Raw genomic sequence first — 15,943 nt, 5'->3', positions numbered from 1 at the left:
ACAAGATCTTGTGTGCCGTGTATTGATTTGACCAAATGTTGTTATTATATTTCAAAACCTACGGTGGTACTAGGGTCTAAAGAATCTGAGATCTTTAGTTGTACTAAGGATCTCAGATACTTTGGGTAAGATACAAACCCATAGCATTACTGGTCTCCCACCATGCTGTGCACTGGGCATCAAGCGCTTTTCTGAAAGTGGTGTTTCATGTGAGACCCTACAGTATGGCCATTTTTTGACATCAATCTCACACATAGCATTTAATATGTAGATGGGACCTAAAGGTTCTACACTGGATTCTGCTTACTCCATAAACTTTGCAGGTCTTCTACCCCCTCCCTAACCATCCTTCTTAGTGAGGAGTGGTAGCAACATAAATGCAGTCCTTTGCACTTTTATGTTATGTTGTTATGTTATGTTATGCAGTCCTCGTTTCCCACTTTAAAGAGCGACTGAAAGATATTTGGCTCTCTGGTATATTTATAGATTCACTGATCAACCTAAAAAGCAAAGTACAAATAAAAAATTTGAAGGGTATGGAAATTGTGAAAAACTTCCCCAACGTTAATGAATACAACACACAACAAAGCAGATTTTAAACTGTGGCAATTTTGCTTGATTTCTTCAATCTTATATAACTTAACAGTTTTTTTTAGTGATTTCTTGAAAAGCATCTGCTCTTAACTTAAAACATGGGCACCCTGTGGGAAAGAATTGCTGCTTATCCTACTTATGATATCTGCTCCTAAGACTTTTATGAGGTCTCATTTAGGGAGCACTGCTGGGAATTCGGTGGCTGCTTCTGCTCTTGCTGCTCAGAGTAGAAGAGAGCAGCTCAGAGTCAAATTACAAACCGTAAGATTCTCAATTTTAGGGAGCAGTCGAATCAATAGCATGTTGTGGAGCTTTGTGATACACAAACATGTCATCAGCTAGCGCGTCAATTAGATCCTAATTTATAGAGAGTATGGTCTGAATCACAAAACCACACAGCCACTCAGGCCTGGGGACCAGAAGCCTTGAAACATAACAGCACCATGTTGAGCACTAATCAGCGGCTGCTTTTTTTTCTCAACGCAGAGCCGCATCAGGCGGATGTGGAACGACACTGTGAGAAAGCAGTCGGAGTCTTCCTTCATCTCAGGCGACATAAACAGCACCTCCACGCTCAACCAGGGTAAGCAACTACTGCCTCCGTCATCACCAGACGAGACACGAGCTCTGTTCTCTTTGTGATGAAGCTCTGAATTAACAGTAAACACTTCAATGGATGCAGCCTGCATCGCTTCGTGCTGACTGAGAGGAGAGGGAGATAAGGCCCGATTTCATGCCACTTTTCTCCAAACGAACAGTCAGATGCATTAAATGCTCAAAGCTTTGCAGCATTTTCTCACTTGTCTCTGCTTGCTTAGACTAAATACATGGAACGAAACAGACAAATAATATATTTGCAGTGCCTCCCTTCCTAGAACCCCTTTACATTTTGTCACATTACAACTAAAAGTGTGTGTGTGTATTAATATGTTGTTATGAGATAGACCAAGCCAAAGTTGGGGAAAATTGTGCAGTGGAAAGAAAATGATAAGATTTTCTTTTCAAATAAAACTCTGAAAAGTTGCATGCATTTATTTTCAGCATGCATTTATTTTCAGCTCTTTAGTCCTAAAAAATCCTGTTAAACATCCACAAGAGGTCATCTAATCTTTATATAGTCCATCTGTGTGCAGTTCAGTCCTAGTGTGAATGAGGTTGTTCTGCCCTGAGAGCTTTGTTTGAGAACTTCACTGAACAAACAGCCTATTTAAGACCAAAGAGCACATCAAGTCAGGGATAAAGATGTGTAGAGGTTCAAGGTAGGGTAAGGTTAAAAAACAGCACAAAAAGGGAACAGTTCAATAGGTAGAAGTGAAAACATACCAAGGGCAAGGAAGAATTTAGTCAGTCCAAAATGCTAATGGTAACTCTGGAGGAGTTGCAGAGACCCACTTTTTGAGTGGGAGAGTACATCAACAGAACAGATATTAGTTGTTTGGACCAAAAGAGGAGCAAGACGAACTCCACTGATGAAAAAAAGCCATGTAGCCCACACAGTCAGCATGTGGAATAAGGTGATCTGGTCAAATGAGTCCAAAATGTACCTTTCTTGCCCTTATGGAAAATCTGTGGTTGTAGAAAACTCCATATGACTCTTAGGAGAGTACCCTCTGTGCGAAACATGGAAGTGGCAGCATCATAATGTGGGGATGCATTTATTAAGCAGAGTTGATAGGAAGATGGATAAATTCAGTCTCTAAATTTGCAAAGCTAGTCCAGACTTACAGCATAGCTGCAACTACAGCCGAATTCAGATGCATACTACAGTTTCAAATATTTAGTGAAAAAAACTATTTTGTTCCAAGTTGCAACAGGAGAAAATGTAGGAAAGCAGTTTATCTCTTGCAAAGCATTCTTGTGAAGTTTATTATGTTATAGATCAGGACTAAAGATATTGTGATCCCAAAGTGACTTTGAAGGTAGAAGAAGAGGACAGAAAGGAGCAAAGTCAAATGGGGGTCAGCTTTGCAAGCTTTGGGAATTATTCCAGCATCATGAAACCCAGGAACCGGACTCTGCCAATACAGATTTGGCTTCAGTTCAGCACGTTTTTTTTTCGTTTTTTTTTTAAAGCGATCCTTGCCAATACAAAGTTTCACAGCAATTCATTCTAATAACTTCGGATGTGTTGTTGCATTCCCGAGAGCTTAGAAAAGCTCATGATGGTTGATGAGGACACTGTGTTATTTGTGGTAGGCCGCATGGATATGTTTCGTCTGCTGTCTCGAATGGATGAGTTTGTTTGGATGAATCTGCCTCACATAAACTTTGCAGCTGATTATGTTGCCAGGCTTTGGTCAACACTTGTCCCTATAATGTTGTTTGTCAGTTACATCAGCGAACTGTTTGAGATACGGCACGCCTTGACCAGCGTTTCCGCGGCTGCTCTGTCCGCACACAGTCGGAGCAGAGGCCGTAAATCTTCTGCGGCGAAAGGTTCTGTACAGCGAGTATCAGTGTTTGTTTATGGAATCTTCCAGATGCATTGCCGCAAAAACCTAAGAACATGCAACCTTGAGCTCACTTCCTCTACTGTTTTCACCTCCTAATTCTTTCCCCTTTTTTCTGTTTCTTCTTCCTGTTATTGCAGGGATGACTGGCAACTACCTCCTAACTAACCCCCTCCTTCGAACCCACGACACTAACCCCTATAACAACCTCCTGGCTGAAACGGTGGTGTGCAACACCCCCTCTCCACCGGCCTTTCACTCCCCAGGTGCACATCCTCTACCCCTGCCACCTCACGTCTTCTCTTTCTTTGTCTTGCACAGATTTGTGGTTGTTTCAAAAGCACACATGCAGCATTTTGAGAAGTGTTCCCCGTTCTGGAAAAAGAGAGACAGATTGCAACCACTTTCAGGTCTAGTCTGTTAAAGCTACAGCCAGCTCTTTATTTTTTAAGCGTGAAGAGTGAAAATCTGGCTCTGGTTTCAAAGTACACCTACCAGCACTTCCGAGGCTCAATAATTAACATGTTTTATCCTATTTGTGTAAAAACAACAGGTTGTTAGGGTTTAACAGCGAGCTGGAACATCAGGCGAAGCAGCCTCAATAACAAAATCAGCCTATCAGGACCTTAAAAGCGCACTAATTAACACTTTATATCTCATTTGTTTAAGCTATTGGAAAACAACAATTTGCCATTTTGGGGTGGGTTATCTGCCAGTCTTGGAGCGGAGCTGTTCCCAGGCAACCAACTAAGAGAGAAAGAGAGCGAGAGAAAGAAAAGAAAGTTAACAGCCTTTGCCAGAGGAAATATTCCAGCAGGAAGTTGTCTTTTTTATACATTGCACATACTTGTGCAATTAATAAATGATCCTGATATCAAGTGTTAATTAGGGAGCACCAAAGGTGGCTGCAGCAGGGCTGTGTTGCCTGGTTAAAAGCATTTATTCTGTGTGCTATTTCAGTCACTGCAGCTTCATATTCAACAGACGAATCTTGAGAGTGATGTCACTTTTCTCATCTGTCTCCCTGCCAGAAAATAAATCCTTTTCAAAATGCCAAACTGTTCCATGAAGTATGTTGGATTTTTTGTTTTTATATGTGAAAGCAGTGGAGACTGAGTCTGTGACATGGCATAACTGAAAATGTTCAAACTAATTATACAGACTCTACCTTTCGTCCTTCATGGCTCACATCTTCTAAGTGTTGTATTTATTTTTCCCTAGTTTTCCCTTTTTATAACGGAGATCAACATCAGAGTATTCTTCTTATTTGGTCTACTTAGAAATCATGTGGGAATTTCTTTTTGGTGAACACAGCTGCAGCGTATTAGTCCAGATTATTTATATATGCATATACATACTGTATATGTTATTATCGCCACCTGACAAAAAATATCCGAGGGCAGTCTGGAAAAAAATGGGATTAAATTAGTGAAGATTTGTTTGCCCATCATTCAGTTCACATTCATGCATCCACAATTCATCCACCTATTCATTGGTTTGTTCATCATCCATCCATCTGTTTGCCTCCATCCACCCAGCTAACATTCAGGCATTCTCTGAGTTGTCTATCATAAACCTTTATTGTCCACCGACGTGCATATTTCATGCATGGATTATTGGGCGTTATCACACAGTGACAACTTATTGAAATCTCGACATTTTCTGAAGATAAACCTGATTTGGAACAGCGCTGTGCATTGTGACCTAGTTCCTCTCTTGCAGAGTGAAAGAAGCCCAATCAGAGGAGAATAAAACAGAAGCTCATGACGCAATGCGGGCAGAGTTACAGGCCTCTGTTATTTCACAGGCACTTGATGATAAAAAGGGAATACACAAGGCGGCAGAATGGCAAAAGTGTGTATGGAGCGACTGTGCCGATTAACCTGCTCCAGTCTCTGTTGTTTTGTGCTGCGAGCTGGCTGGCAGCACAATGCGCACTTCATGCTTTGAACTAATGAAGCAGTGATTGGACCGAGCCACTGCTGAACTACTGAAAACCAGATGCACTGTTTGATTACATTTTTTGTTTTTTTCAAAATTGATTAATTTAGTTTTTATTGAGGTGAGTGCCTCTGCAGCCAAGCAGCTCAGGTGCAAAACTTAGCTGCTGTTTTCTATCCCTAAAATGTTTACCTGCCTAATCTGTGTAGAATAATTGCATTTTAACTCTGGCGCACAGGAGACCGATAAAAAGAGGGAATATTTAATTACCAGGTAATTCTCAGTGTGTGAGCATAAATCCTTGCCTTACACACTTTTTTTCTCTCCTCCTGAGGCTATCCTCTGTTGTTATTTGTGTTCCAACACACAGGCAAAACAAAAGAAATAGTTCACATGCTTATAAACAGAAAAAACAGACAAGGATTTAACATATGGAAAATAACGTTAAGGGAGCTGCAGCAGCATGACACACAAATGTCAAAACCTGGTGCGAAGATCACCAGCCAAAAATGAAATACGCATAGAGAGAAGCTGTCAAGCTCAACACAGGCATATACTAAGTTTGCCTGCTATAGTCATTACACTTAGCTCCTGGAAAAGGATGAGCCTGTCCTCCATTATAAGTGTATTAATACAAAGTAATATTCTGCAGATGTCCGACTGATGCAGTAAAAACTGGAAAGAGAGAACATATTGAATGAATCTCTGCTGGAACGTTTCCCAGAGTGCAGCTGTCGCCATGTCCAGTTGAATTCTGTTCACATCATTTCCCTCCCTTTCCCGGTAGACAATACCTGTCTGCAGTAAAAAATAAATAAATAAATTAAAATCCAGGTTGCATGCAAAGATAAATGTACATTTTGAAGCAAAGTCTATCCAGACACAAGATTGATAATCCCCCCCACCAGCACCCCAACCTTGATTTGCATTTTGCTCTTTGCACTTATTTTTTTTTACTCATTCTAGAATATGTTTTTACCTCCTTTGTACATTTTTTGACATGCTTGTTTAAAAGCCAGCTCTTACCATTTTTTCTTTTGTTTGCCAGAAACAAAATATATTCGACTCACAATAAACTTTCCTGAATCCAGACTATTAACTAAATCATCAACAAAATGCCTTGAAACTAGTTCAGTATCCTCACAAGTTAAAATAATTAGATTTTAACTACTTTTATTGAGCTACTCTGGATAAATGCAGGCCTGGCTGAGAGCCTTTATCAGCTCTCCCGCTTTGTCCCTGCTCGTATGATCCCTTCTAATGCCGCCCTGGGCAACTGCCTATGTTGCTCAATCAGCAACATAGGCTGATTGAGGGATATTCCAGAAATGCCTCATGGTTAAACTGTGCAATGCCCAATGAACAGTAAATACAATTTACAGCTGCACCCTCAAGCCACAACCTCAAAATAGAGTAGCCTAATCTGAAAGCGATGGGTATAATTTGAGATCTCGGACAACCCCCCATTAAAGTTAATAAGGGCTGGTCCACAATCACCTTATTTTTTGCTCTCTGTACGTTTTTGGCACTTTCCATAAAACACTTTTTGCTTTTTAACTTATTTTTGGTTATTTTTATTCATTTTCTGACTAGCTCATTTGAGACTCAACACTGACATCATTTTGAAAACGATTAAAATATAGTTTTTTTCTGTAATCTACACAGGGTCAAAAAATATTCATATAGACTCAAATATATCCCTACATCCCTACCTACATTCGGTTAAATATAGTCTTCAGCAAGCTTGTGGCATAGCTATTGGTTGAATATTGACAGCACTTCTTTTTAACCCTCCTAGATCTCATCAAAACGCTCAGGAGGGGCATTAGAAATGTCACGGTCAGACAGCAGGGAAAGAGGAGTTCTGCCATCAAACCGTCAGTTTCCTAAACCACACATAAAAAACCTTGTTGGGTCTAAATGACAAAATTTCTAAAGACCGTGGGAGGGTTAAATACAGTAAAGCTAATTTAAATTGGTAAGTTTTCTTTCTGCCTTGGAACCAGCTGTAGTACCCAATTCTTTAGTGGGGTTGCAGTACAGACTATTCCAAAAGATTGATGTTTACCTGCTTTATCTATTCCAAAACCAGTTTTATTAGTTTTTGGAATCATTTTCTTGTGGAAAAGTTTTTAGGTAGTCCTTTTCTTCCCATATTCCACCCATTTTGTGAGAGTCCAAGTATCACAGGCAGCATAACAAACTGTACACCTGACAGTCATCGTAGACTAGAGAGCCTCAAAACATAGTTTTTCTCATTGAGGCTAAATATTTCAATAAATTTACAAGTCAGAGGATATTGGGCACTGGTTTTCCATCAGCATCCTGTTGTAACAGGTTTAAATTGAGTTCTGGCTTGCTATTGCACTCTGTTTCTTTCGTCAGAGATAATAGTTTTGTTCAAAAGTTGAAACCTGGTTTCAGTTATATCTTCCATCTGGTCAGCGACCCCAAACATACATCAAGACTGGTTTTAAGAAGGATAAACATTCTAATTTTTGCCTTCTGGAATTTCCCCAAACTCAACCCTATTGAAAATGTATGGGCTTATGCTTTAAAGCTCGTTGTGTGCCAGGAAACTAACCACTTTAAATTAGCTCTACCAACTCTGCTATGAACTGTGTTCAAACATCCAGTCAGAATTATGCCAGGAGCTTGCTGGTGGCAACAAAAATTGTGTGGTTTCTCTGCAACTTCCTAAGGGACAGTAGTTTGAACATCAATAGGGGTGTCTGTAAGTATTTGAACCTGGATATGCAATTTTGAGCTTGTGTGCATTTCATAGTCGATAATAAATTTCAAACATTTGAACCTAGTTATTTTAAAATTCCCTGAAGTTGCTTCTTCTATATTCATTCTTCTCCCCCAAAAATGTTTTTAATCACATCATTAAAAGCCCCAAAATGAATTTAAAATTCATGCCAGTGATAAGTGTATGTAAAGTTCTGACGTAGGCTGTATATGCTTGCCGCTGAATCTTTTCACCTGCAGAGTCCTGGATTCAGTTGTTTTTTTCTGGCTTTTACTTCCCAATCTGGTGAACAAATACATGTATTTTCCATTCAATGTAAACACTTCAAAGAAAAATCACTTGTGGTTTGAAGGACACAGCTGAATCCAGGCTGAATGTTACAAGCTTCCACTTTTGTCTTATTTCACTAATTTTGTTATTTCTGCTGCAATTGAAAAAGCATATGTTTTCCTTTTTTTTTTTTTTTGTTTGCAAATCAGCTGTTCTTAGGCCTGATAGCCTGAGCAGACACACTTGATGTGAGTGGTGGCAAAGTGAGTCATTGCACGGTGTCTGTGTTTCATGGTGTGTGGGGGCCTGCTGCTGTTCTCATGGGGCCCCCGGCGTAAAAGAGGTGGCTGGCCATCTGTGTTTGACATTACACTCTAGTCTTGCCTTCTTTTACCAGGTGGAATGTTTTACTCATTGTGGATGACACATTTTCTCATCGCCTCGTTTTCATCTACTTGGGTTATGCGCATCACCTATTTTTCTGCCGTTTTTGCTGCTGTGATGTTACCTGGTCATGAGCTACTTTGATGTGTGTTGTTGTTTATATTTTTAAGTTTTAAGTCATTCTTTGGTCTCATTCTTCCAATATTGTTCAGGATAATTTCTTATATTGGCCCGAGAACGTCATCTATAATGAGGACGAGCATAGTGGGAAGATAATTGGTTCTCCTTTGAATTTCATGTTGTCGCACTTACATGAAATTAAAATCAAACCTCAGATCAAAAAGCACAAGTTTAAAGTGTCCTGAGCAGTATCAGCTGAAGTGCTTTGCAAAAATATTAACACCTCTTGAACTTTTAAAATTTTTGTCATGTCCTAATTATAAATTCCAATGCATGTTGGGATTTTATATGCTAGACCAACACAAAGTAGCTCATAACTGTGAAGCTGAAGAAAATTAAACAGCTTTTTAACTAAGTAGCACATTTTTACTTTTACCTTTACTTTGATGTTACTTAATAAAATCCTGTGTAAACAATTGCTTATAACTTATCTATAAGTATAAGTTATAGATACGAAGGAACACATCAGAAAGGTCAGGGATAAAATTAAAGCGAATTTTAAAGCAGAGTTGGGTTATCTCAAGCTGCGAGCGTCTCACGGCGCTCTGTTCAATCCATCATCTGAAAATAGAGAGTATGACTCTACTGCAAACACACCTGGACATAGCTGTCGATCTAAACTGACAGGCAGGGCAAGGAGAGCATTAATCAGAGAAGCAACCCAGAGGCCAGTGGTAACCGTGGAGAAGCTGCAGAGATCAACAGCTCTGGTGGAAAATATGTGAGCAGGAAAAATATTATTTGTGCATCCTGACCCTTAGGGGAGTCGGGGTGGGGGAGCAAATATGCTGTGGTCAGCAGGGATCAAAATTTAACATTACGACCTACATGCATAACAGAACGCTAATGTTGCACAGCTCTCTGAATACACTATTACGTTAGTGAAACACGGTGGTGGCAACATCATGCTGTGGCGTATTTGTGGGGTAAAGTCCAGATCTAAATCCATTTAGGAACCTGTGAAAAGACATGAAAATAGATGTTCTGATATTTCACATGAAGAAATAGGCAAAAATTTTCATCTAGATTTGCCAAACTGGATAGAGACAAAGCCTTGCAGCTTCAATTCTCCACATTGTGTTGGTCTATCACATAAAATGCCAAAAGACTGATTAATTGTGCCTCTACACAACAACCTGCAAACAAGTTCAGGGGCTATGAATACATTTGCAAGACCCTTCGTATGTGAATGGTGTGGTGGTTTTCTTTCTTGACATAAATGAAATTATATCTTACCTGCTTTTCCGCCTTTCGTTCTAGGACAGCACTCTCTCAGCAACAGCAGGGACATCAGCGCCATGGACACCCTCCCCCTCAACGGCAATTTCAACAACAGCTACTCCCTGCGCGACGATGACTACGAAGCCGTGGGTGTTCGAGCCCCTGGTGACCTGGGGGGCCTCAACCTGGATGACGCCGCATTTGAGAAAATGATCATATCCGAGATTGTCCACAACAACCTCAGGCCCCGTGGGGCCCCTAAGGCTCGCAGCACCCCAAGAGAGAGGGACCGCGCGCCGCCTCCCCACACCAGGGTGACTGTGGATCAAGGAGGGGGTGGGAGCGGGAGCGAGGATGATGCCATCGTGGCAGACCACACGGAGGCCTCATCCCCGCAGAGAGGTGGTGGAAGAGGAGGCCACACCACCCTGGAGCTGCTCCTGAACCCCCACCACAAGGAGGTGCTGGAGGCCCCCCTCCTTCCCCAAAGGACTCACTCTCTACTCTACAGCGCCCAGAAGGCTCCCAGGCGCCTGGAGGGCCACAACGGCCATGGCTCCGAGACTGTTACCGCAGTGGAGGACATGGGCTCCCAGTCACCCAGCAACAATAGAGACTCTCTGTATACCAGCATGCCAAATCTGAGAGACTCTCCGTCACCGTCAGCTTCGCCGTACCCGCCGGAGGAGGGGGAGGAAGAGGAGGAGCTCTCTCCCTCACCTCACAGCGAAGGCGAGGATGCGTATCACAAGAGCATGCCTGAGCTTGGCGACGCTCCGCAGCCGCTGTCCTACTACCACATAAACCGAGGCACCAGCGATGGGTGCATCATCTCTCCCAGCACTGAGGACTGTGAGCAGGACGGAGACGCCCCAAGCGATGGACAAATGCAACTGATCACCAGCCTCTGAGAGGGGGTGCAGGGTTGGGCACCTCTGTTGCACAGGTTTGAACAGCTGGGTGCTTTCTGGTGATGTCAAGAGAGCCTAGTGGGCCTGGCTCCGCACATGCCCTTCCTGTTCGGACAGGAAGTGAAAAGTACTTGGATTGGGAATAGGAATGAAAGACTTTTTTTTTTTGCACAGAGATCTCATTTACACACAAGACACACCCAACTGAGGCCAGACAAATGTGGTGCTGCGGCTGCTCTGCTGCTGGACTAATGAGGTGCAGAGGATAACACAGAGGCCGCAGTTTCAAAGATAAGTCTGGTGTTTCTATCGTACTGAGAGAAAAATCGAAGAGTAAGGGATTAAAAAAAAAACTTAAACCTCCAAGCAAAGAACCATGAAGCTCTTGGCATATTCCTGGGGGACTTTACGGAACCAGGGTCCTTTTTAAGTCAAGAAGTGCAGAACAAGAACTAGTGAGGCTCCACTTACACCGTCAGGACTGTAAAGTTAAGAAACCACTAATTCAGACTCAGGCCTTATATTTTTCTCTATTGCACAATTAACTGTTGTACATGTAACAGCTGAAAAAAATATATATTTTGCTGTACCACTAGTGTAAAAAGTAAAAACAAAAAGACAAACTGAAAAAAGATAAAGAAAAAAGAAACGGCAAGAATTCAGTAGTTATGCCCTTTCAATGTTAAAATTCTTCAGACAAGGTTAATCAAACTGTTGGAAATGTGCTTTTTTTTCCTCTCACACTTGACTTGTTGTAGAATGTTTGAATATAAAAAAAAATGGGAAAAAAAGAAGTTTTGAGACATCAGTCCATATGAAACCATGTTCACATCTCTGCTTGTGAAATGTTTTTTGCTTTTATGAATGATGAGTTTTTCGCCAGTAGTATATTTGTTGACACCGGGCCATGCAAAGACTTAACATTAGAACGAATTGGATCCCCGTGTAATTTATTTGACTTGAAAGAAACTTTCAGTTTTGACTCCTTTCCTTCCATGCGTTTGCAGATTTTGCAGGTTTTATTTTTTATTCTTTTGGAAAAATTTTACATCCTTTGACACTAATTAATTTATTAAGTAATAAAAAAAAAATCATGGTTGGAGAAGTGTGAAAAGACATTGCCGCACTGATTAGGTTAATTTTATTTCTTTTGTAAGAGCTCATCATCAACTGGTATTTAATTCAACTCCTGTTTGATATTAAATAAATGTGAAACTTTTTCTCGTTCGCAGAAATCTGGCTGCTCTTTCTTATCTTTTTTCCATTTATTTCTATGGTTACAAAAATGCTCTCTATTCATGCAAATATGTAACTGGTCTCTACAAATGAATATGTGCATTAAATCCACTTGTGTTCAGCTTTGTAAATATTACCATCTATCAGGGGACAGCATTTCATCAGAATTGACCTTTCAATGCAAAACACAAACAAAAAAAAAGAGCCCATGCCGTTCTCACGGCAACAGTTTCTCCCTGTTCCCATTCTGTCTCATTTCCTCTGTGCTTTCCCTCTCTTCTGTCTGAGACATCTGTTGTCCGTCTGTAAAGTCTGTCCGTTTTATGTCCAGTAACAGCGGTGTATTTGTATCCTCCCCCCTGTGGTGGAAATGATTTTTTTAGAAATGGCAGCTGACGAGTTGCACATGGCGTCTTGATTTTTCTTTACAGCATGCGATAAACTGTGCAGTATTTAGGAGTTAACAGATACCCAGGTTTATAATGCTGGACTAATGGAGTGAATAAGAAGGAAACAGATGGTAGTGGAATATATAGGCCCATTTATGCTATTCTTTTTTTAAAATATGAGGGCAAACATTTTCTGAAAAATTGTGGAATTGTGAGTTTTGTTGTTTTTAGGGTTTGATGAATGTGCATGTGCATCTCAAAGAATTAGGATATCAGTGAAAAGTTGCTTTTTCACTAATTCAGTTAAATAGTGAAACTTGTAGATACGTTATACACATTTTAAGTCTTTATTATATAAAACAGAAATAATATTGGATACATAAGTATCATGTTTTTGCCATGTTGTGGCATGCACAATCATGAGAAGACTTTTATAAAAAAAAATTAGAAGGTGAAAGACACAGCTAAAGAAGCTTGTTGTACACAGACTTCTTTTCCTGACACAAGTAGAAAAGGTTTATATCTTGACATAGTTTTATTAGGCATCATTTCATTAGACATTTCTGTATTCAATTTTGTTTTACAATTTATTGATCTCAATTTAATTTTCAAATTTAAGGCTTCATTGTTTGCAAGCCATAAGAATCATAATTTGCTAAAAATGAAGCCTTAAAATATCATTCTGCTAGAATTCATAGATAACAAGTCTCACTTTTTAAATTGATTTCTAAAAAAGTTTGATAGTTTATTCAGATGCACCTGTAAATATTTTTGTAAAAAAAAAAAAAAGAGTTTATATTTGTGCAACTTTATACCCATAAATCAAGTGATCTTATGTGAGAAACCATCAAAATGTTGCAGCAGTTTTGGACTGCTCTTATTATTATGCAATATTCCTCAAAATCAATGTTTGTTTTGCAAAACATAGTTATTCTTATTGTTAATGTGAGACTGTAAATCTGGTTGCTTTCAATCATGTGAAACCACTTTTTTTTTCCAGTCGGTTATAAAGTCAGGAATTTTTTTTTTTTTTTTTTACCCCTCCATGGGGTTCTTTTGTGGGCTCTAGTGTCCCTTATGTGATAGTGGGCTGACAGGAAACAGGGAAGGAGAGGGGGGAAGACATGCGGCAAATGTCGTCGGGTCCGGGAGTCGAACCCGCGACGGCCGCGTCGAGGACTCAAGGCCTTCAAATACGGGTCGCCCTACGCCACCACGGCACGCCCCCAAAGTCAGGGAATTTTACATTGTAAATTTATTATAAGTTTTCCATGTGATTTTTTTTTTTTTTTTAAGAAAAAAAAAAAACAGACTCTTCTAACTTTTGGTTCATTTCATTCATGTTACAAACACAACTTATGATGCGTTTAATTGGTGGTTTATGTGACAGACCAACACAAAGAAGTTTGAAGACTTCTTTGTTTGAAGACTTCCACTTCAGTGGAAACATATTTCTACATTGAAATTCTTTCCTCCCAAATAAAAATCTGAAATGTATGGCATGTCAGTATACAGGCCCTTCTAGATTTGTTACATAGAGCCATATTTTGTTGCAATTACAGCTGCAAGTCTTTTTAACTTGCAGTCTTGCAGTGTATCCAGATGTACATAATTGTACATCTGGATGCTAAAATTTCTGCCCATTCTGATCAGTTTCCAAGTCTCCCCACAGAACATCAATCGGACTAAGATCTGAACTTTAGCCAGTCCACTCTGCAATGGTCCAACTGTCTCGCTGTAGCTCTTGTTGTGCGTTTTGTTTTGTCCTGGCAGAAGGTGAACATCTGCCCCCTGTCTCTAGTCTTTTGCAGCCTCTGACCTGGCTGCCCTGCACTTAGCTCCATCCATAGTCATATTAACTCTGACTAGCTTCCGTTTCCCTGCTAAAGAAAACATTCTCCTTAGCATTAACCCTGTCACAATCATAACCTTTTGTATCATCTATTCATGTTTGTCGTTGTAGCATGACTAAATTTGGAGATTCAGGAAATGTAAATAATTTTTGCAAGGCACCGTATTATAAAACATTTCAGAATCACGTTTTGTTTATATGTAAGTGTGGAATCTTTCTATTTATAAAATTCCCCACAAATATTTAAAATATTCATGTTTATTTATATTAAAGAGAAACAACACATAAAATGCAAATCCAGTTAAATTTAGTTTGAAAAAATTGCTTCGAGGCCAAACTTGGCATCCAATTAGATTCTTTCTTGAAGTTTGAGTTCAGAGAAAGCTGATGTTGAACGGTGCTGAGTGATGCTTGGTGACACTGACAGATTGACGAACATCTAAAATATCAGAAGAAGATGCATCCTTTGAAGCGCCTGGGGGGTCCTTTTAGGCGAATATTAAAATTTCCTATTCATCCATTAGCTTTCTATTCCATCTTTTTGCAGTTAACAGTTGCAAAAACCTGAGGTCTTTCTCAGCTGTCACAGAAGATGAGTTGGACACAGAAATACTGGCAGGAGCAATCATCGCACTCCTGGCCATATCAGTGGGACTTGATAAGTGTCATTTTTTAGTATTGTGGATCTTGAGGATCTGCTAGAGCTACGGCTCTTTAAACCCACATGTGATTCTTAAGGTGAAGGAGTTCTCATTTTGACTGATATTTTGTTCCATCTGCTATGGCACCTCACATGATAGTATAATGTCTGGATAGTGGAACTATTATTATTTAAGGCCTACTTTTTTTGGATTTCTACCCTCTGGGTGTACTTTGCATACATAAAAGAAGGCTTTTTAAGTTGGAACATTAAAGCATTAAGGTACAGTCAACCCTAACCCCACCCTAAGTATGGCTGGCAAAACCAATCATTTTGAACTTTTCATATCTGAGACAAGTAAGCTAATAAAGGACATATGTAGTAAAGTTGAACAAATTTTACTGCTTTTTGATTGTCCCACTGCTGCTTATATCTTGAATGACCAACCCAAATAAAAAAGGCACTTTTCAGACTATCCAACTGTAAAACCTTATAATATATGCTTCATCTCTTTGGTCCTTTGTACGTCCAAGTACTTACTGGCACAAACTGTGTATCAGTTGCCCGAGAAAAAATGTGTAGTATGCGCTTGGATTAATTTTTCCCCACAGGCCGTGATCAAAAGCCAGCATTTTGCGTCTGAAAGTGGTGGCATTTGGCTCAAATAGGTTGCATGTGAGCATTTTTGCATCAGAAATGCTGCTAGGGATGTATATGAGGTTATCATTATGGAGGAGTTTAATCCATAATGACAAACAGATACTATTTTGCAATCCATCACTGGGATATTTGTACATTCGGGGTGAAGTGTGGCGAGAAAATGAACTGTAGGTTCCAGGGTGATTCATTCACACATGCGATTCTCATTTGACGATCACGCCAAAGGAATTGAGAAATGCTTGGGTGCATTGCGGCCCATGCAAACAAGTAAATCAAGTTGTTTAACCTTCTTAGTCTAACTTAATAGATCATCAGAAGATCAGCTGATTGTTCTTTGACTTTGACAAGGAAGTAATATTATAATTAGACACACTGTTTGACTCTAAAATTTCACTGCAAAACATATTGCCTTGCAAAAGTCTTCACACCCCTAAAACTTTTTCGCCCTTTGTCATGTTCCAAC

General features: G+C 39.9%; 1 protein-coding gene across 11 annotated transcripts in view; it reads left to right on the top strand.

Annotated features, from left to right (window-relative positions):
• adgrl2b.1 (adhesion G protein-coupled receptor L2b, tandem duplicate 1) overlaps positions 1-11,938 on the top strand; it is a 126,999-nt gene extending 115,061 nt beyond the window's left edge. For 4 of the 11 annotated variants that reach the window (XM_032565392.1, XM_032565399.1, XM_032565394.1 and 1 more), the window contains 2 exons: positions 1,081-1,177; positions 9,832-11,938. In XM_032565392.1, the coding sequence (XP_032421283.1) occupies positions 1,081-1,177; positions 9,832-10,703 (969 nt within the window). In that variant the 3' untranslated portion in view covers positions 10,704-11,938. Of the gene's footprint in view, positions 1-1,080; positions 1,178-3,184; positions 3,311-8,216; positions 8,271-9,831 lie in introns of all 11 variants that reach the window. The other 7 variants (XM_032565389.1, XM_032565390.1, XM_032565391.1 and 4 more) reach the window with 5 other exon arrangements.
• The last annotated feature ends 4,005 nt before the right edge of the window (positions 11,939-15,943 follow it).

Source organism: Xiphophorus hellerii, chromosome 6 (assembly GCF_003331165.1).
Source record: "Xiphophorus hellerii strain 12219 chromosome 6, Xiphophorus_hellerii-4.1, whole genome shotgun sequence".
NCBI classification, from domain to species: Eukaryota; Metazoa; Chordata; class Actinopteri; order Cyprinodontiformes; family Poeciliidae; genus Xiphophorus; species Xiphophorus hellerii.
Note: the sequence above shows the minus strand (reverse complement) of the source record. Positions and strands in the feature narration are given on the sequence as shown.